Raw genomic sequence first — 23,025 nt, forward strand, 5'->3', positions numbered from 1 at the left:
GCTTCCTGCCTCCTGTTCCTATTCATAGGGGTCCACAAGCCTCATTTGGTTATTTTGCAGTTTGTGCAGAAAAAGCCACAAGACAAATGCTCTCCAACTTTTCCATAGTCACTGTCTTCTTCAACTGACAGTGTCAGGTCCCTGTGTTTTTTTTGTTTGTTTTTTTGCTGTACGCGGGCCTCTCACTGTTGTGGCCTCTCCCGTTGCGGAGCAGAGGCTCCGGACGCGCAGGCTCAGCGGCCAAGGCTCACGGGCCCAGCCGCTCCGCGGCATGTGGGATCTTCCCGGACCGGGGCACGAACCCGTGTGCCTTGCATCGGCAGACGGACTCTCAACCACTGTGCCACCAGGGAAGCCCAGGTCCCTGTTTTTAAAAAAGCAATCACTTCAGTACTGGGAAATGTGGCAGATGCTGGTGGTGGCTTGCCCCTTATCCCAGGTCCGGCACGGTGTCCCTCTACATCCCCGACCACCATCTCCCCTGTCCCCGGGTCCCGAGAGCGGCCCGCATCCACACATGGCTTCTCGCGGGGTGCGCCGCGGGCTCCGCGCATGCCCACTTCTCCCTCCCCACTCCTCTCAGTTAACAGGCTGCTGCTATCTCTCCCCTCCCCCCACCCCGCCATGTGTCACGCTTCCTCCCTCTTCCTTTCTACCCAGTCACCCCGTCCCACTTGGAGCTTTTTCATTGAGGTATAATTGACATACGAAATTGTATGTTTCAGGTATACAACATAATGATGCAATATTTGTATGTACTGTGAAATCACAGTAAGTCTGGTTAACATCCGTCATCATACAGAGTTGCAGGATTTTTTTTTCTTGTGATGAGAACGTTTAAGATCGACTTTCTTAGCAACTTTCAAATATGCAGCACAGTATTATTAACTATCGTCACCATGCTGTCACACATTACATCCCCAGGACTTATTTATGTTATAAACTGTAAGTTTGTACCTTCTGACCCCCTTCACCCATTTCATCCACTCCCCACCCCCTGCCTCTGGCCACCACCAGCCTGTTCTCTGAATCTCGTTTTCTTTGTTTTTTCCAATTCCACATATAAGTGAGATCATATGGTATTAGCCTTTTTCTGACTTATTTCACTAAGCGTGATGCCCTCAAGTTCTGTCCATGTTGTCACAAATGGCGAGATTTTATGTTTTTATGGCTGAAAAACATTCCATTGTATACATACGCCATTTTTTTTTATCCATTCATCCATCAATGGACACTTAAGTTGCATGGTTATCTTGGCTTTCATAAATAATGCTGCAGTGAACATGGGACGCAGATATGTTTTCAAGTTAACGTCTTCACTTTCTTCAGATAAATACCGAGAGGTGGAATTGCTGGATTGTGTGGTAGCTCTATCTTTAACTTCTTGAGGACTGTCCACACTGCTCGCCTCCATAGTGGCTGCACCAGTATGTGCACTCCCACCAGCAGTGCACCCACCCCACAGCTGCAACAACCAGAAATGTCACCAAACATTGCCACATATCCTCTGGGGGACAAAAATCTTCACTCTCAGCTGAGAATCACTTAGCTGGATGATGGGGTCCTGTACTACTGCGGGCATTAGTTGTAGTGCTGTCTTAACTAGTAGCTTGGCAGTTTTAGAGGTTACTAATTTTAGCAGTTTCCTGCTCCTCCATTTACCACCTGTGTGACCTGGGCAAATTACTTACGCTCTCCATGCCTCAGTTTAATTATATGTACAGTGGGATCTTACAGGCTTCATCCCATACCAGTGACCACTGTGGTAAGGAATACTGGTGTTGCGTCTTGAACTTGGAAAGCCTTCAGTGCATACTGGCCAGTATTCGGTTGGTTTAGTGTGCCAGGGCTGCTTTCCAAAGAGGCCGATACTGAGATACATCCTAGAGGGCGTTAACAACACAGAGAAGTGGACACACACTGCAGGCCTGGAGCACAGGGAAGCTCCTGTCCTGGGTGAGTACTGGTCATCTGGGGAGGACGCCCATTCACTGAGCACCTGCCAAGACTAGGTCCATGAAGTAGGTACTGTGCCCATTTTACAGATGAGAAATCACACTTGAAGGACCCCAGTAAGAAGCCTAGGGTCTCACAGAGGTAGGTCTGCTTGCAAAGCCAAGGTGTCCTGGACTTCAAATTTGAAATAATAATTTGGAATAATGCTTGGTTCTTTTCTCGTATTGTCTCCTGAGGGATCTGGCCTGCCCAGCAGGATGAGAGGGCTGTACCACCATGAAACATCCCCATAGCACCATCATTGTTCTCATCCACCCCCACCCCCCGGGAGTCTGTCTGCACAGTGGGAGCAAGGAAGGTGTGTTCTTATCTCTATTGCTCCACTTGCTTCCACTCACATGAGAAGTGCTGTCTAAATTCTTGCCGAGAGCACAACTGGAGGACGAGTGAATAGTGTTGCCTAATGTGTGGAGTGTGCCCACTCCTTCAGACAGTTTCAGATTGTGCCAACCTTTAAAAACATTATTTTAGTGGGTCTGTTTTTATTTTAACATGTACTAGAAAAAATAAACACATTTACCCTGGGCTTTCACAAATATTATTGCTTGAAATATAGCTGGGTTTAAAAACTTGAATTGACTTTTTAAAATGCATTAAGTAGATAACAGTCCTTATTTTTGGCAACTGCAGGGGCTGGGAATATGAATGATGAGGTTGGCGTGCTCCCCACAAGGAAGCAAATCCGTATGAATTGCTAACATTCATGGAGCACTCGGGAAGCACCAAACACCATTCTCTGTGTTTTACCATCTTTATCTGCTTTAATCTTCACCACCAACCTATGAGGTAGTCTTACGTCCATATAAGAGGTGAGGAAACAGGCAGGGAGCAAGGTATTACTAAGAGTCCCACAGTGAGCGGTCTTAAGGCCAGGATTGGAACTGAAGCAGTCAGACTCCAGAGCCCGCATGCAGACCTTGAACACAAGGTGAAGCTGTAGTTGAAGGGCAAGGTGGAGTCCTGGAATGCTCGAGGTCTGATTCTTTAGGGTCAAATCCACAGGAGGAAGATGCAGTGCACACTGGAGGGGCCAGGGTGGCCATCAGGGAGCAAAAGTCATTCCTCAAAGGCACATGGACTCTGGGCTCCAGCCCAAGTGCTCCAGCCAAAACAGGAGCCAAGGTCCTCTGACGCCCCCCCTTACAGGCTCTGTTTTACCCGGGTTATTTCAGTCCTGGCTACAGCAAAGTCGGGAGCATTCCCGGTTGGCAGTAAGTCTCCAAGTGCCCTCAGCGGGGTCCTGGTCCTTGCACCCGTCAGCAGCTTTGGAATGCAGGCGCTCTCTGTGCCTGGCAGTGGTGGTTTTTGTTTTAAGCTCCCTATGCAAATGACAGGGTGTACACTAATAGTCTAGTCCCGAGGGAAAACCCTTCCCAGGGTGACAGAGAAGTTTTCATCTAAGCAAGCGTGTCCATCCTTTTTCACAAGTCACCACAGTTGGCATCTGCAATTCTGTTCATTTTCCTTCTGAAATAGCCTGCCTAATCGTTGCTTATCTCATTTCCAATTAGTATTTCTTTTTTTACTTGGATAATTATAGCTCCAGACTATGGGTGTGGGGCTATGGCTTTCGGGCCTACTTTGCAAACTGCAGATAAAGACAAGATTGTGAACCTTCCCCCATTACATGGCCTGCCAATCAGCCTCACACGGTGTAATTTAATTCTAATACACCTCCTGATCTTTGGTGCATTTAAAAATAGCTTGTTAATAGTCTTCCTATTCTAATTAAGCTAAAATTGCACACGGTGTGAAATGTGTGCTCTCTCTCACTCTTCCTCTACACACACACACACACACACACACACACACACACACACACACACACAATGCTAAAAACTCACTCTGCATGCACCCTGTGCAATCGGTGTTGCTGAAACTGTCCTTGAATCTTCCCCCCTCCATGCCTGCTGTGTAGACAATAGAATAATGATAGCCCTGGTGCTGGTGTGTCACCAGAAAGATGAAATGCCTTTGAAATGTCATATTTTGTCTAAATATTCTAACAAAATCATTAAAATTGGGACCTCTGGAGTCAGATCCCCTTGGTTTGGTTCAAATTATTGTCAGCTCCACAATGACTGACATGGCATGAACCTTTTAATCATTTTATTACTTTGGTTTCTTACCATGTAAAATGGGTAATGACAGGATCTACCTGAGAGAGTAGTAAGAATTACTATAAAAATAGAGTTACTGTTTTCAAAGTCATTAGAACAGAGACTGATGCACATAAGCATTAATTATTATTATCTACTCCAAAATGAAGTTGTGATGTTGTCATATTTCAAAGACATAATGTCTCAACATCACTATCAGAGAAATGCAAATCAAAACTACAATGAGGTATCACCTAGCACCAGTCAAAATGGCCATGATTAAAAAGTCTACAAACAATAAATGCTGGAAAGGGTGTAGAGAAAAGGGTACCCTCCTGCACCCTTGGTGGGAACGTAAATTGATACAGCTACTATGGAAAACTGTGTGGAGGTTCCTTAACAAAAACTAAGAACAAAGCTACCATATGATCTGGCAATCCCACTCCTGGGCATACGTCCAGAGAAAACCATGGTTCGAAAAGATACATGGACCCCAACGTTCACTGCAGCATTATTTACAACAGCCAAGACACAGAAGCAACCTAAATGTCCACGGACAGATGAATGGATAAAGAAGATGTGGTACATACATACAATGGAATATTACTCAGCCATAAAAAACAATGAAATCATGCCATTTACAGCAACATGGATGGACCTAGAGATGATCACACTAAGGGAAGTAAATCAGACAGAGAAAGACAAATATCATATGAGATTGCTTACCTGTGGAATCTAAAAACTGATACAAATGAACTAATTGACAAAACAAAAACAGACTCACAGACTTAGGAAAGAAACTTAAGAGTTACCAAAGGGGGAAGTTGAGGAAGAGGGAGAGAGAAATTAGGAGGTTGGCATTAACACATATACACTACTATATATAAAATAGATAATCAACGAGGACCTACTGTATAGCACAGGGAACGCTATTCAACAGTCTGTAATAACCTATGTGGGAAAAGAATCTGAAAAATAATAGGTACATGTATATGTATAACTGAATCAAGTTACTGTACACCTCATAAAAACACAACATTGTAAATCAACCATACTCCAACAGAAAATAAAAATTTAAAAAAAAAGGAAAGAAATGCCTACTCTATTCTCCTCAGGACTTGGTGACCTGGGTTGGTGTCACATCCCCTGGAGCCTGAGCAGGCTTGGGTCCCAAGGCTAGATTCTCATGGGGCTGAGGGAGCTGGGGAGAATGTACCAGCAAATGAGCCCCCCTTGGACCTGTAGTGCCTGGTCCCCTCTGGATGGGACCACAAGCTCCAGATCCAGGCAGGCCCTTCAAAAGCTAAACCAAGCCCATTGCACCCAAAGAAGGGTGGACCCTCTGGTTTGGAAGAGCTTTGAAAAGTCACCTGGTCTCCACATCTCCTGGTGGTGGGATTCCTACTTCCATCCCCCTTCCTTACAGTTGCCCCACCTACAGATGACAGCACCCTCAACGTAGTGGTTTTGCAGGGTTGGGGTTTGTCTGGTGGGTGACGGGTAAGGGGGAAGAAGTAATGAGACACAAGCCCTCAGGAGTTTCTTCTAGCACATTCCACTCTGATAACCCAGGAATGCGAATTTCCTAAGGCTCTGGTTGCCCAAGTTGCCAGAGTGGGGCATATAGAAATGCTGCTGCCTTGTAGCCATTTCTCATAACAAAAACTTTAAAACTGGTGCTTATGGGTACTTCGTCTTAACAAGACCTGTGGGGGCTATAAATATACCTGCCCTCAAGAAATGTCCTGTGGTAGGTAATCAAAAAGGAATTCAAAACAGGGCCAACTTTCAAGAAGCCAATTTCAAGAGGTAAATTTTACTCACACTGTTTAAAAAAAAAAAAAAGCACATGAAAAGATGCTCAGCATTGCTAATGATTAGAGAAATGCAAATCAAAACTACAATGAGGTATCCCCTGGCACCAGTCATCAAAAAGTTTGCGAACAATAAATGCTGGGGAGGGCATGGAGAAAATGGAACCCAACTACACTGTTGGTGGGAAGGTAAATTGTAACAGCCACTATGGAGAATAGGGAAGTTCCTTAAAAAATGAAAAACAGAGATACCATAAGATCTGGCAATCCCACTCCTGGGTGTGTATCAGGAGAAAACCATAATTCAAAAAGATACATGCACTCCAATGTTCATGGCAGCATTAGTCACAATAGACAGGACATGGAAGCAACCTAAATGTGTATTGACAGATGAATGGATAAAGAACTGGTACATAGAGACAATGGAATATTACTCAGCCATAAAAAAGAATGAACTAATGCCATTTGCAGGAACATGGATGGCCCTAGAGATTATCATACTAAGTGATGTAAGTCAGACAGAGAAAGACAAATATCTATGATATCACTCATGTGGAATCTAATTTTGAAAAAAATGATATAAATGAACTTACTATAAAACAGATTCACAGATTTCAAAAACAAACCTATGGTTACCAAAGGGGAAACGCAGCAAGGGGGATAAATTAGGATCTTGGGATTAACATACACACACTACTATGTATAAAATAGATAACCAACAGGGACCTACTGTATAGCACAGGGAACTCTACTCAGTATTCTGTAATAACCTATATGGAAAAGAATCTAAAAAAGAATGAATGTATGTATATGTATAACTGAATCACTTTGCTCTACACCTGAAACTAACACAACATTGTAAATCAACTATACTCCAATAAAATTTTTTAAAAAGACATAATGTTCCACAAATCATTGGGTAAAATGGACTCTTGAGGAAGATGAGCCATGTCTTCTGTATAAAAACCTTGCCCCTAGCTCTGGTCTGTGGAGCACTCCTAACTTTTGGTTTTTTAATATGTTTCAGTTTACCTTTCAATACACATGAATATACCACAATTTCTTCATTCACCTTACTCAAAGACACTGGGTTTTTTCCAATTTTTTTTTTATAATTACAAAGTGTTGAGTAGACAGTATGGATCTATTTTATTAGAAAAAGGAAATGATATCAAAATTAATTAAAAGAAGATGATTTACATTATAAAATTCATTGAAAAATATACAGATTGAGCATGACTAGTGAAAAAACAGGATAAGGAGCAGAAGACAGCATAATTGTGACACACACACACCCCAAAGTGAGAAAAGCTCTACCAGTTTAAATGCTAAAAAATTGTATGCAGGATCTGTATGCTGAAAACTACAGTAAACTGATGAAAGGAATATAAAAGACCAAAATAAATGGAGTGCTATTCTGTGATCATGAATTGGATGACTCAATATTGTTAAAACATCGATTCTCTCCAATTTGATCTGTAGAGTCAAGACAATTAAATCCAAACCCTAGCACTTCTTTTGGTAGGTATCAGCAAGAAAATTCTAAAAGTTACGTAGAAGTGCAAAGAAACTAGGATAGCACAAACAATTCTGAAAGCGAACTAAGTTCTATCTACTTTGAAGACACACTATAAAACTATGTTGACCTAAAACAAATAGACTGCCATTTATTTCTCCAGCAAAAATGGATTTATTTTGGATCCTCAAGAGACTGTAATTTGGAGTCTGCAACCATGGCAAGTCACATGCAAGTCCCCTGCACAGCAAGGAGAGGAGAACTCTTTTAAAGAGAGGTGAAGGAGGAGTGGGAGGTACAATCTATGGAGTGAAAGATAGACTCAGTGATGTATTTTACAACATGGGGGATACTGCCAACATTTTGTAATAACTGTAAATGGAAAGTAACCTTTAAAAAGCGTATAAAACATTTTTAAAAATTAAAAAATAAAGAGGGTGAAAAGAAGTTAAAAGGGCTATAGTAAACAAAGAGTCAACTGGAGGAATTAAGATTTTGAAGAATAGTGGCTTTTCATTGGCTGAGTTGTGACAGTCTCTCATTGGTTGAGCCCTTGCCAGACATAAAGAGAACATCTTTCTTCTTCCTTTTGGGCTCTGCTATGGTCATAAGATGTTTGTTCTCCTTTTCTTTTTCTGTGGTTGATTTCTCGTTTCATGCCACTGTGGTCATAAAAGATGCTTGAAATAATTTCTGTACTCAAATTTACATGGAGACTAAACTACATGCTACTAAAAAACCAATGAGTCAACAATGAAATCAAAGAAGAAATTTAAAAATACCTTGAGGCAAACGACAATAAAAATACAACCATTCAAAATCTATGGGATGCAGCAAAAGCAGTTCTTAGAGGAAAGTTCATAGTGATACAGGCCTTCTTTAAGAAACAAGAAAAATCTCAAATAAATAACCTAACCTACCACCTAAAAGAATTAGAAAAAGGAGAACAAACAAAACCTAAAGTCAGCAGAAGGAAGGAGACAATAAAGACCAGAGAGGAAATAAAATACAGATAAAAAAACAATTAAAAAAGTCAATAAAACCAAGAGCTGGTTATTTGAAAGGGTAAACAAAATTGACAAACCTCTGTCCACGCTCACCAAGAAGAAAAGAGAGAAGACACAAATAAACAAAATCAGAAATGAAAGAGAAGAAATCACAACTGTGATGGTTCAACATACACAAATCAATCAATGTGATACATCATATCAAATAAAGAAAGGACAAAAACCACATGATCAACTCAATAGATGCATAAAAAAACATTTGATTAAATTCAACATCCATTCATGATAAAAACCCTTATGAAAATGAGTATAGTGGGAACATATCTCAACATAATAAAAGCTATTTATGACAAACCTACAGCCAATATAATACTCAACAGTGAAAAGCTGAAAGCCTTCCCCCTAAAATCTGGAACAAGACAAGGATGCCCACTCTCACCACTTCTCTTCAACATAGTATTGGAAGTCCTAGCCACAGCAGTCAGACAAGAGAAAGAAAGAAAATGTATGCAAATTGGAAGGGAAGAAGTAAAAGTGTTATTATACACAAATGACATGATACTACATATAGAAAACCCTGAAGATTCCACACAAAAACTACTAGAACTGATAAACAAATTCAGCAAGATAACAGGATACAAGATTAACTACAGAAGTCGGTTGCATTTCTTCACACTAACAATGAAATATCAGAAAGGGAATGTAAACAAATAATCCCTTAAAAATTGCATCAAAAAATACTTAGAAATAAACCTCACCAAGGAGGTGAAAGACTTATATGCTGAGAACTACAAAACATTAATAAAGGAAGTTAAAGATGATTCAAAAAAATGGAAAGATAACCCATGCTCTTGAATTGGAAGAATTAATATTGTTAAAATGGCAATACTACCCAAAGCAATCTACAGACTTAATGCAATCCCTATCAAATTACCCATGCCATTTTCCACAGAACTAGAACAAATAATCCTAAAATTTATATGGAACTATAAAAGACTCAGAAGTGCCAAAGCAATCCTGAGGAAAAAAAACAAACCAGGAGGCATAACCCTCCCAGACTTCAGACAATACTACAAAGCTACAGTATTCAAAACAGGGTGGTATTGGCACAAAAACACACATACAGATCAATGGACCAGAATAGAGAGCCCAGAAAAAAACCCACACACCTACGGTCAATTGATTTTCAACAAACAAGGCAAGAATAAACAATGGGAAAAAGTTTCTTCAGTAAGTAGTGCTGGGAAAGTTGGACAGCTGCATATAAATCAATTAAGTTAGAACACATGCTCACACCATGTACAAAAATAAACTCAAAATGGCTTAAAGACCTAAACATAAGATATGATACCATAAAACTCCTAGAAGAGATCATAGGCCAAACATTCTCTGACATCAGTTGTACCAATGTTTTATTAGGTCAGTCTCCCAAGGCAACAGAAATAAAAACAAAAATAAACAGATTGGACCTAATCAAACTTACAATCTTTTGTACAGCAAGGGAAACCATAAACAAAATGAAAAGACAACCTACGGAATGGGAGAAAATATTTGCAAATGATGCAACCAACAAGGGCGTAATTTCCAAAATATACAAACAGCTCATACAACTCAACAACAAAAAAACAAACAACCCAATCGAAAAATGGGCAGAAGACCTAAATAGACATCTCTCCAAAGGAGACAGTTAGCCAACAGGCACATGAAATGATGCTCAACATCGCTAATTATTAGAGAACTGCAAATTAAAACGACAGTGAGGTACCACCTCACACCAGTCAGAATGCCCATCATTAAAATCTCTACAAACAACAAACATTAGAGAGGTGTGGAGAAAGGGGAACCCTCTTACACTGTTGATGGGAATGTAAATTGGTGCAGCCACTGTGGAAAACATTATGGAGTTTCCTCAAAAAACTAAAAATAAGAGTTGCCATATGATCCAGCAGTTGCACTCCTGGGCATATATCCAGAGAAAACTATAATTCAAAAAGATAGATCCATCCCTATGTTCATAGCAGAACTATTTAAAATAGGCAAGACATGGAAGCAACTTAAATGTCCATCAATAGATGAATGGATAAAGAAGATGTGGTACATATATACAATAGAATATTACTGAGCCATCGAAAAGAACGAAATAATGTCATTTGCAGCAACATGGATGGACCTAGAGATGATCATACTAAGCGAAGTAAGTCAGACAGAGAAAGACAAATATCATATGATATCACTTATATGTGGAATCTAAAATATGACACAAATGAACCTATCTACAAAACAGAAATAGACGCACAGACATAGAGAACAGACTTACGGTTGCCAAGGGGAGGAGGGGTAGGGGAGGGAAGGAATGGGAGTTTGGGATTAGCAGATGCAAACTATTATATATAGAATGGATGAACGACGAGCTCCTACTGTATAACACAGGGAACTATATTCAATAACCTGTTAGAAACCGTAATGGAAAAGAACATAAGAAAAAAATATATATAAAAGTATATATACATATATATATAACTATAGTCACTTTGCTGTATAGAATACAATATTGTAAATCAACTATACTTCAATAAAATAAAAATAAAATAAAATAATAAAGAGCCCAGAAATAGACTCTGCAAATATAGGCAACTGATTTTTAATAACTGATGGGGAAGTCTAATATTATAAATAAAATCTTCTGCTAATGAATAAAACCTAGCCCCAAAGGTGACAGTTTTATTGTTGACTAAGCATTAAACCAGAGGTTACGTGCAGCTCAGGTAATATGCTAAAGAGATGGTAAAGACAGAAAGAAATCACACAGGATTAGGCACATGAGTGTTTTTCCAGTGGTTTAGCTTTAGCCCCAGGAGGGATGGAACAGGCCCAAATGTCACATAATCTGCTTATGAGTAATCTCCAGGATTGGCAATTCACCCTGGATTGTTCACGTTAGGGGACATGATGCAGAAATTCCCACCTAGACTTGATTATGTGACTGCAACTATAACGCGCATCCAGTGCTTGCAGGAAGTGGAGAATCTCAAACAGATCCTTATCATTTGCACACCAGATTCGAAGGAATGTGTGTGCTCCTGCCTGGCAGACCAGCAAATCCCTCTAATATGAATATAAGACCTCCCCAGAAGCCATGCAGATTGAGGTGTGTGGTTCTGCCCCAAGGATGTGAGAAATACCAAAATTTATCCTCTAGAAAATTCCTCTCTGGAGACCCAAATGTGAGAGGCCTTAGAAAAACATGGCACAACCTAATAATCATTCAACTAAAAATTCAACTCACATGTTGACTTAAGTAGGATTGGAAGACATATTTTTAGGTTTAGCACAGGTTCTCCAATGTGACAATAGGGCCCTCTTCCAAGGGCAGGGAGGCGAGGAGGTAATGAAGTTCCTCCAGCATCGATGCTCACCCACTGCCCCACCCAGCCCACCACAGAAAGGCCTCCCCCTGCAGAGAGAACAGCTGTGTTTCCATAATGGTGTAACAACCTTCTCATCCCTTGGTCTGCAGCAGAACATGACCTGCCCATAGAAGAGCCTTCAAATAACAGAAAAAAAATTGTTTAGGACTCACTATTCACTTGGGTTACATTTTGTGGCTATTTGTATTCTACATTGTTATCAGCTATCAGTCAGAATTGCAGAATATGTCAAATATGAGTGGGTCCTAGGCAGTGTTCATAAAATGTTAACCGACCTGTAACTTGTGATTCTTAAAATGAATATGGCTTTAGCCTGACATTCTCTTGTGAGAAAATATTTAGAAATCAAAATCATGCTACTCCCAAGAAGAAAAGTTTTCTCAGATAAGTCAATCTAAATTCATTTTTAGGGGGAAACTCTTCTCTTTTCCTGCAGGGATGCATATACTAACCAGAACACTTGACATTTCAGTTTGTAGCATGTGTTTTAAGATTAAAGGTGACTTCTGTTGGTGGGAATGTAAACTGATACAGCCACTGTGGAGGTTCATACAGCCACTGTATGGAGGTTCCTTAAAAAACTAAAAACAGAATTACCATACGATCCAGCAATCCCACTACTGGGCATATACCCAGAGAAAAACATAATTCAAAAAGACGCATGCACCCCAATGTTCATTGCAGCACTATTTACAATACCCAGGTCATGGAAGCAACCTAAATGCCCACTGACAGACGAATGAATAAAGAAGATGTGGTATATATATACAATGGAATATTACTCAGCCATAAAAAGGAACAAAATTGGGTCATCTGTAGAGACGTGGATGGATCTAGAGACTGGCATACAGAGTGAATAAGTCAGAAAGAGAAAAACAAACATCATATATTAACGCATATATGTGGAACCTAGAAAAATGGTACAGATGAACCGGTTTACAGGGCAGAAATAGAGACACAGATGTAGAAAACAAACATATGGACACCAAGGGGGGAAAGCAGCGGGGTGGGTGGTGGTGGTCTGATGAATTGGGCAATTGGGACTGACATGTACACACTGATGTGTATAAAATTGATGACTAATAAGAACCTGCTGTATTAGAAAATAAATAAAATTTAAAAATAAAGAAAAGATTAAAGGTGATTTAAAAGCTTTTTCTAAGACATGAGTTAGTTATTTTACATTTACGTATCCAGGTGTTCCCTAAATAAAGAAGTTATCATCTCCAAAGGCAAACTAAATGCACCTACTTGCCAACCTTCCTCACAGCCACGATTATTTATTAATTACTATGTGCTAAGCCCCCTGTGGATATTATAGTCTAATTTTTAAATGCATAGAGATATATAATTACAAATAGTGATACAAATATCTTAAGAAAATTATAGAGAGCTTATATTGGGACAGATCCCCTTTTGGGTGGCTGGAAGGCAGGCAGAGAACATCCCTAAGAAACAAAGAATCAAGCTGGGACCAGAACTGTACGCAGTTTAGCTAGGTGGAGGGGGAAACAGCATTGCAGGAAGAGGCAGGACTACATCCAAAGGTTTTGACAGCTGGGGTTAAAAGGAGGGGTGGGATCTGAAAAAAGCCCAACTTCTGGCTCCCATGAGGTGGGTGACAGCACAACACAACCTGTATGGGGCTGGAAGGACACAGTGCCTTGGCAGCCACTTCCAGAATTTGATCTTTATCCTGGGAATTAAAATTACCTGCTTTCGTATAGCTTAGCTATCAGGGTCGCGATCACCTACGCCAACATGATTTAATTTTGTTTCAGGAGATTTTCGCTCAGAAACTTCATGTTGTAAATCAGTGAGTAACTTTACTGTTTGCTTTAGGAAATTTCTGCCAACCAGCTTATCCAGAGAAACACTTGACTCATCTCTCCCATCAGGACAAAAGAGGGCTCAGCTGTAGAAACAGCTCACTTATCACACAATTTATTTATGGAGACTTGTGCCAAGACACTCCCCTTGCTGTGCCCACCAACCCTACACCATTACATGGCGGACTGTGTCCCAACCAGTTTGCCTTAAAAGACCCACTATTTAAGCCACCTGAGCACACACCTGAAGCCTGTAAATAGGCTTCTTCAACTCCCCCTTCTGAGACCCCACTGAAACTCTTTCAAGGCAGTGTTGCTCCATACTCAGTAGGGCTAATAAAGTTTTAATTAGCTTTGCTTGACCAACAGCTTTTCTGAAGACCTTCTGCAGAGCTTGTAAAACAGAAAGTGAGAGATAGGATCAGTTTGTGTTTTAATATGGTTGCAGTTTGGTGAGCAGATGGGACAAAGCCCAGAATCAATGTGTGGATGCAGTAAGAAGGCTATAGCTATAGTCAGTCCAGAGGAGAGGTGAAAGGAGTTTGGAATTTGGACATGACAATGGAGCTGGGATAAATGGATGGATTGGAGACATGTTTTGGAGGTAAATCCAACAAGGTCTGCTCGTAGGTTGGACACTGGGGGAGAGATGGAGACAGAGATATTAAGCATCAATTATAAATTCTGGTTTGCTGAACTAGATAATGATGTCATTCGCTGAGATGGAAGCATGGACAAAGGAACTTGTTTGAACAGGGGTGTAGAAAATCCTGAGTCAGTTTTGGGCACGCTGAGTTTGAGTGGGACCTGAGTAGAGTTGTCAAGTAAGCATTTGCCCATGTGGGCATGGAGCTCACAAAGGTCTGAGAAAGCAATGGCCAAATACTAAGAAAATATTTATTCTCACCTCCACTGGGGCCCCTATTAAAATTTCTCACTATTTCAAATCAAAATGCCCTCTAGGCTATTGCCCTCCAACTTCAATGGCAAAAAGCAGACAAGAAAATTCCTATCCTCTGGTTTGAGAAAGGGGCCATGACAGTATAATTATTGTCCTCTTAGACCAACCTAGTTCTTGATGTTTCTGTTTGCCAAGTAACTGTGGGGTGTCAGACACAGATTGCTAGGATTAGTTCAAGATGACCCTTTTCTCTCTATACATCTACAATAGCAAAGCGAAGAAGTTTAGAGCCTGGGTTCTGGGGTGAGGTGGATTTAGATTTGACCCTGGGGTCTACCACTCAGTAGTCTGATAATCTTGGAGAATTTTCTTACACTATTTGTGTACCAGGTTCCTTGATTGTAAAATGAGGATAATAAAACTCTCACCTTGATCGAGTTTTGTAAGGGGTGTGTAAGACCATGTAAATGTACTAGCTGGCACAGTCCTTGGCATGTCGTATGGACTCAGTAAATGTTAGCTATTGTCACCATCATCCTTGGTTTTCTGCATTAGAGGAGGCTCAAACTTGTAGAATTTGCCATGAGAAACACCGCACCTGCAGGACTAACAGGTTAAAGAAACAGGAAACCTATATTATCTTTCTCCTTTTGGCTATAGCACTCCACATACTCCCCCTGTCCCAGGGGCATTTACTTTAATGGTCTGGGTGTCCAATGCTTCATTGGTTCAGTCTAATGGCCCCCCGGAAGTTGAGACTCGTAAGTGATTTCTTGTATCATATCTGGTTGGCTGACTTACAGCTCACATTTTACATGACCAAAACCAGGTAAAGCTACTCTTCTTGCAGCCCTCACCCCAGTAATGGCAATTCCTTTCTTATGGTTGCCCAAGCCAAAGGTAAATGAAACTATCCTTCATTTCTCATTTCTTTTTAAATACTCTACTCCGTTAGCCAAGATTCCACCTTTCAGTGCCTCTGGGATGAGACCCGTTTTCACTGCTTCCTTCACTACACCTCTAGCATAAACCACCACAGTCTCTTGTTTGCGCTATTGCAATTGCCCCCATTTGATCTCCACCCTTGCCCATGCACGCCCTATTCTCCAAACAGCAATCAGAGTGATCCTCCGAAAATATAAGCTGAATCATGTCAATACCCTGTTCAGATGCTCCAGTGTGTTTCCATCTAAGTCTCCATCTACATGGTCCAGTGTCCTGACTCCCAGATATGTCCCTGATTCCACCACCCTATCCTGACTACCACTCACCCCCATCAGTCCCTCCACTCCAGCCACACTTACCTCCACGTTGGTCCCTGGATGGATCACAAGTGCAGCTCCTCAGCCTTTAGCTTACCAAGCCCTCCTCCTGGTACGCCCTTTCCCCAGATACCCACAGGGCTCTCTTTCCACTTCCTTGACCTCCATGCAGAGGTTCCCCTGTCAGCGAGGCCCTGCCTAACCAACTTCTCTCCGACAGCCAAGTCCACCCTCACAGCTACCATATTCCATCCCTTTACTCTCTGTCTTCAAAATACACATTGCCACCTGACTTGTTACATAGTGACTTGACTGTCAGCCCCAAGGATATAGAAAGCTTCACAGGAGCAGAGATTTTGTCTATTTCAGTCACTGGGTATTCCCTACATCCTAGATAACAGTCTGGAACATAGTAGGCCCATTAGCAACACATTTAAAGGGTGAATGAATTACAATTAACCTTTTATCAAAAAATTTTTCTTGACCATTCAGTCAAGTACCTGATTGGGGGTGGTATATCGGAACATTTTAAGGAGAAAGGAGTGGGATGTTCAAAGTACTGGTAGCAGTTGGGTTTTTTTGCCATTGAGCAAGGAACTGTCATCTTTCAAAAAAACGGCCCAACAGGAGCTGAGCTCAGGCTATTGAGTCTCCCATGACCTGCCTTGTAGATGAAGAAAGACTGAACAAGAGGCAAATCCATACTTGGCTATAACTGTTTTTTCCACCTTATTCCAGGTGTTAACTAAAAAACATACCACTTCCAACCTACTGTCTCAATTATTTAACTAAAATGTCAACAGAGCCCAAATTACTTCTAAAATGTATTGGTACCAAATGAACTAATTTACAAAACAGAAACAGACTCACAGACTTAGAAAACAAACTTAAGGTTAACAAAGGGGAAATGCAGTAGAAGGGATAAGTTAGGAGGTTGAGATTAACATGTACACATTAACATATATAAAATAGATAATCAACAAGGACCTGCTGTATAGCACAGGGAACTCTACTCAACACTGTAATAACCTACATGGGAAAGAATACGAAAAAGAAAAGATATATGTATATGTATAACTGAATCAAGCTGCTGTACACTGACAACAAACACAACATTGTAAATCAACTCTACTCCAATATAAAATAAAAATTTAAAAAAAGATTTTAACACTTAAAAATATAAAAAAATAAAATAAAATGACTGTGTTACTTACAAACTAAATAAATAAAATGTATTGGTACAATCCAGTAAAGGGGGGTGACAGGAAAAGAAAAGCCAAACACGGTGTGCTCACATTGCTTTTTATTTCATTAAACCCAAATTATTGCAAACATCAATTTCAGAACATTTTAGGAAGACGTTAAAACAAAAAGGCAACAAGAAATGCCATACACACACACAAATACCTATCACCAGAGACTGAAGTAATTCAGAGAAAGATTAAAATATTCTTTGACTGATGGAGATATTGAGAAATGACACACCCTAAAATGAGAATATGGAATAAAAGCAAATAGTACACATCTGCTTTTTAAGTCTTCACAATTTAAGTAAGTTAGGGAAGGCATACAAAATGGTTATTGAATATGCTACGTCTAATACTTGAACAATCTTCAATCATGTGCCTTCCAAATCACAGCTCTAATTAGATTCATAATTATACTCTGTTGAACTCTGCACCCACACCTCTGAATTCTGTTTATTTCTTAGTCAAAGAAAATTCTGCTATAAATCTAGGACCAGGATTAGATAGAATTACAATTATCCATTCCCAGGAGAAATGGAGGAGGTGTTTGCCCTGAAAGACCTCTAATTCTCAGATTCTCTGCCCAATATAAATCACTTAATAGTCTACAGTGACATTTCAAAGCTTGCGAAAGGGAGTGTTGTATAACCCTGGACTTCATTCTGGTTCTTTCCTACAAGCAGAGAACAAGATAAAAAAAGGGCCCTTCAAGCTTAAAGAGGTACCTAATTAGAGACATATATGCCTAACGTCTACTCCCAATTAATGACACGAATGATTCTGGGAAGTGAATTAGGACTATTGCTTTGATTAAAAGGACTACACTACAAAGTGTTTGTCTTTTATCCTTATCTCTAATTTAAATAATTTATAATAGATTATGGCTAATTTTAACTTTTGAGAATAAACATTTAGTCTGCATAAAAGATACTTTTTATAAAGTAACCATCTTATATAGTTTCTCTTTTAAAAAACACTTTTGATACACTTCTGATGACCCTAAACATTTGTGCTACAGATGCCACAGCTGCATTTTCAGAGACCGACTCAGGAACCACTGAAATATTAGATATCCTTTTGCGGGCAACACATAAGAGTGCTTATTCAGTCAATTCAAAGTTGTGCTAAACTACTGGTTCTCAGATTTTAACTTGCCTCAGAATCACGTGGAAGGCTCCTTAAAATTCAGAATACCTAGACCACCCCCAGAGTTTCTGATTCAGTAGGTCTGGCGCGGGGCTGAGAACCTGCATTTCTAACATGTTTCCAGGTGCTGCTGGTGTAGGGATCACACTGTGAGAACCACTGCTTTAACCCACTAATTTCGATGTTCTTTCAAGAGAAATGAAAGCTTAGAATCCAGAGCCCACGTAGTACTCACTAAACTCTCTCCCAGGCTCTGCCCCAGGGATCATCCGTGAGAAAATCCTTTATTGCAGCAGTAGCACCCAGGCAGCTAAAGAGTCCTTAACACTACTTGCTTAGCATTTTGGTTTTGCTGGGCAAGGATGTGGCATGTTTCCTATTTCTCACCAGAAGGGCTGCAATCTCCTATGTGCCCCCAGATGCCCTGGATCTGTAACCCTCCAGGGCAGGACCTGTGCCTCTGGGGGATCAAAACCCATAGCTACATGTCCCTACCCAGAAGGTCTATCTCATCCAGGAGGAAGTCCATGTCCTCCCGTCTGACTTGAGGGCTGATCAGCACCTGCCGGAAGAAGTTGACCTTCCCCCGGTGGGGCTGGTAGCCCAGCATGAGGCTCCCCTTCTTCATCATCCGCTCCTTAATGGCCGGGGCCACCTGCATGGGAGAGGAGGGAGGCGGTGAAAGACCAGAACACTGAGGCATCATGATTGCATTGTACCCAGTCATTGGCTACTCATAGGGCAGCCACTGGTGTGGATGCCATTCTCACACACACAAAGTTGACATTAATAATAATCACCTGCTGAGAACTTATGGCATATGAGTACTGATTCAAGTGCCTTAGATAGATGAATTCACTTAATCTTCACAATAACTCCACAAGGGAGATATTATTAATATACCCTTTCCAGATGAGGAAACTGAGGTGCACAGAGATTAGATAAATAGCCTGAGGTCCTGCATTTGGTAAGTGGGAGAGCTGAGATTTGAAAGCAGGCAGTCTCACCCAAGCCCATGCTCAGAAACTTAAATCACGATGCAGTGATGCCACATTAAAATCAAACCAGGTGTTTGTTCTCAGGGGTCACAGTCTCAAAAGTGTCAAATGTTACGTTCCCAAATTTGTTGGAACTAAAAAATACTCCAGTTCAGGCCATTCGAATAAAGAAGATTAGTCAGAAATGGATAAAAAGCACAAAAAATAACAGCCATGCCTTGACAGTCTACCAAAGAAAACACTAAAACAGGTATTATGTGCAGTTATATTTTGCAGACTATCAGTTTATTAGTTTATTAATAGAACATATTGGTTTATTAACAGGAAATATAACCACTGTGTCACTTATTAAGAGGCGTACAGTTGGTAATAAAATTAGTAAGTCCATATTTTAAGGATTTCTGGTGAACACGGGAAGAATGGGCCCTGAGAGTCCAAGTGCACACATTTTTCTAATTTTCCACTTCCATTTTCATTTTAACTCTTTCACAGTTGCTGAGCATATCCTCAGTGAATATGGGCAAAGAGAACAGAATGAGTGTCTGTCCTCTCCTGTCAGGAAGAGGAGACGTAGCTAGTCCAGAAGGGAGAAACGCATACTTAAATAAAACCAGGCACAACGTGGTATAAGATGCCTTAGATGAGGGGCATAAATCTTGGTTCCCGGGAGCCCTTCTCAGAGTGTGACCACCCCACACCACTCTGGTTTGAAACACATCTATGATTTGTCAGATACTTCCCTAAACACAAGCCAAAGTACTTCACCCAGCTCTCAACAAAATGATCTATTCCAAGCTTATGGGAGGATCAATGCTTCAGACCTCTGGAGATACATGTTGGACTCAACCAGAGCCTTCTTAAGCGATGTCCAAGGGTCATTTTAGCTAAATACTTTTTTCATAATGTGCTCATTTTAGAACTTAAATCTTGTAAAACATGAACTGTTACTGTGCTTACAACAGCAAAAACGAAGACTTACTCAGCACAGTCACACTGTCATTCTAGCGAAGGACTGGACGTCTCTCACAGTAAAAGGAACATAGGGCTTCCCTGGTGGCACAGTGGTTGGGAGTCGGCCTGCCGATGCAGGGGACACGGGTTCATGCCCCGGTCCGGGAAGATCCCACATGCCGCGGAGTGGCTGGGCCCGTGAGCCATGGCCGCTGGGCCTGCGCGTCCGGAGCCTGTGCTCCGCAACGGGAGAGGCTGCAGTGGTGAGAGGCCCGCGTACCGCAAAAAAGAAAAAAGAAAAAAAAAAAAAAAAAGAACATAAAAAGAAAATATAAAAGCTTTAATGAAAAATAAATGTAGAAAAAGAAGATGAAGTCAGAGGTCAAGTTACTGAAAAAACAGAGACCATCAGGTTCTATAAATGTCTGGGAATGTGTCACAAATTTTATTCTGAGCTTTTTAGATTAGGAAAACAGGGTTAAACCAACACCACCTCCACTCTCTTTGCAAAACTTAGTGACAAAATCCAGTGGATACTGAAGCTGGAAGCTGGTAGGTAACTGTGTATGCTTATGCATGTCCATTTGAAACCCTTCAATTTGTATGCTATTAGCATCAGTTTTCTTCCAAAGCTGTCTATGCAAGTACCATTTCTTATTAGAATTATAAAATCTAGTAAATAATACTAAGCAAAGGAAAAGTTAAAAGGATTGAGTGTTTTCCATAAAAACGAAGTTGAATCCTTTGGAAAGACCAGATAAAGGAGGCGAGGGGCTGCCAGAATTTACTGCCATCAAGTTAGGTGTGATGGGAGAACTGTAAAATCTTTAAAACAAAGTCTTGAGAGTCCAGACCAAATCTGCCCACAGGTGGCTGCCTAGGTTCTGAGCACGTTTTCCATTGAAAAAAACCTGAGCTGGAAAGGACAGATGATTCCTGAAGAGTATAGTTTATGTAAGAACCATAGACGCCCTCAGAGCATCAAAACTCTGCTCAAGAAAAGCCTCATTTGCTCTTGGAGATCCTCACTTGATGGAAAAAAAAAAACCTTTCCATCAAAAGATGGGAAAATTAAAATGCACATAGATGTGTTTTAAGTTAAAATATTTAAGTTACGTATGCATCACATATTTTTCTAGGATTATTTGCTTTAACTTGATCAATCCTCATCCCCTTAGGTAGGGGGGCTTCTAGTGCATATGTGGGTATGAATGCGTGTATATGTGCATGTGTGTATGTGTGTATGCATGCATGTGTGGATATGTGCATTTGTGTGTGTACATGTGTTTGTGTGGTGGGTATGTATGTGCATGTGTGGGTGTGCATGTGTGGGTGTATGTGTGCATTGTGTGCACAATCACATGTAATTTAAACTTCTAACCCCCCATTTGTCATTTACTGCTCTTAAAATCCTCCTAGTCAGAGGGCAGCGCAGAACTGCGGGCTGACTTAGGCTCATGACAAAGGTACATTTATTTTTAATTCCAAGAGCGAGTGGGCTCTTGCATGTAACCTGTAGGTGTGAGAGTAGGTATGAGAAGGCATGGCCCACAGTGCCCACGCTAATCAATACCAGGAAGATCTGGTCCATGTGGGGCAAATGTCTACCCAGGAGAGTCACAGACTATCAATTTTAGAGCTTACAGCTTGTGGTTCTGTAGACTTTTTTTTAAATAGAAATTCCCTTCGTATTTATCTCCATCTTCCTCTAGGTAGTACCCAGGGTTTAATCCGCTCTGGCTTATAGCAAATTTTAAATTTAAAACAGGCATGTTCTTGGCTCAAACCTAATTTGCATTATCTATTCCTATTTATTTTTCCTCTATTTTTCTTTCCCAAATGATAATTTATGCCTTACCTTTTGAGAGCAGTAGAATTTTGATTCCAGCTCCTAATGTGGCTCACAGGAGACGCTTATCAAAATGAATGTCAGGTTTGCATTTCTTGTTAGCAAACCAAAAACATCTCCTAATGTGAGCAAGAAAGATAAAACTAAGAGGCACTCAGATGTGTTAATATAAAGATATTTTTGATCTTTAAATTCTTGCTCTTTGTAAGGCATAAAAATTTGCTTCCATGGGCAGAACACCTGGCATCAGAACCAAACTTCTAAGCTAAATTTTGTCACTGACTTTCAAAAATTATAAAGAAATGACTAAATATCTGTGCGATTCAGAGAACCAGCTAAGTAAGGGTCTGGCAGTACAACACACATCTTATTTTCGTACCCATGAATATAAGCTTAATTCCTAGAGGTAATTAATTACTCCTGGCCAAGAGGGGAAACCCTCCTTTGTTTAAATACTTCATGGGGAAAGCAAGCTGTAAGCAACACCAACATCATTCATTAAATCTGCCACAAATTATAATTGTAGTAGTAGCGGTTGTTGTTAATATTTTACCAACTCTTTAACATTTGCAATGTGCTTTTCATGTCTCTGATTCTCATAAACCCAAATTAAAGCTTATTTGAAAAGAATCCACATTTTTGCAATTTAGGGACCAGAATGTTCTCGTGACTAGCCAGCTTGTCACCTTTGCACATTAAAAAAAAAAAAAAAAAAAAAATCAACCACTTCCTATTTATAAAGCTTCAGGCATAATCCAATTCTTGGCAACTAGGATATTCTCTTTTGCTGATCACAGCAGAGAAACAGTCCTAATCCGACAAGATGGAATACTCACAAGGGAAAGAAAATATGCGCAAACTAAATGTAAATATCCGAATATCGCCCCTAAAGGGAGCACGCAAGGAGGAAAGCAATTTAGCAGGAGTGAGATTGCTTTCCAGCTCTCAATTATTTTACTGCT

General features: G+C 40.5%; 1 protein-coding gene across 3 annotated transcripts in view; it reads right to left on the minus strand.

Annotated features, from left to right (window-relative positions):
* Positions 1-17,160: 17,160 nt before the first annotated feature.
* Positions 17,161-23,025, minus strand: part of GADL1 (glutamate decarboxylase like 1) — a 261,431-nt gene continuing 255,566 nt past the window's right edge. For all 3 annotated transcript variants that reach the window (XM_067753583.1, XM_067753582.1, XM_067753584.1), the window contains one exon: positions 17,161-18,920. In XM_067753583.1, coding sequence (XP_067609684.1) covers positions 18,747-18,920 — 174 coding nt within the window. In that variant the 3' untranslated portion in view covers positions 17,161-18,746. The remainder of the gene's footprint in view (positions 18,921-23,025) is intronic.

The sequence above is a fragment of the Pseudorca crassidens genome, chromosome 10 (assembly GCF_039906515.1).
Source record: "Pseudorca crassidens isolate mPseCra1 chromosome 10, mPseCra1.hap1, whole genome shotgun sequence".
NCBI classification, from domain to species: domain Eukaryota; kingdom Metazoa; phylum Chordata; class Mammalia; order Artiodactyla; family Delphinidae; genus Pseudorca; species Pseudorca crassidens.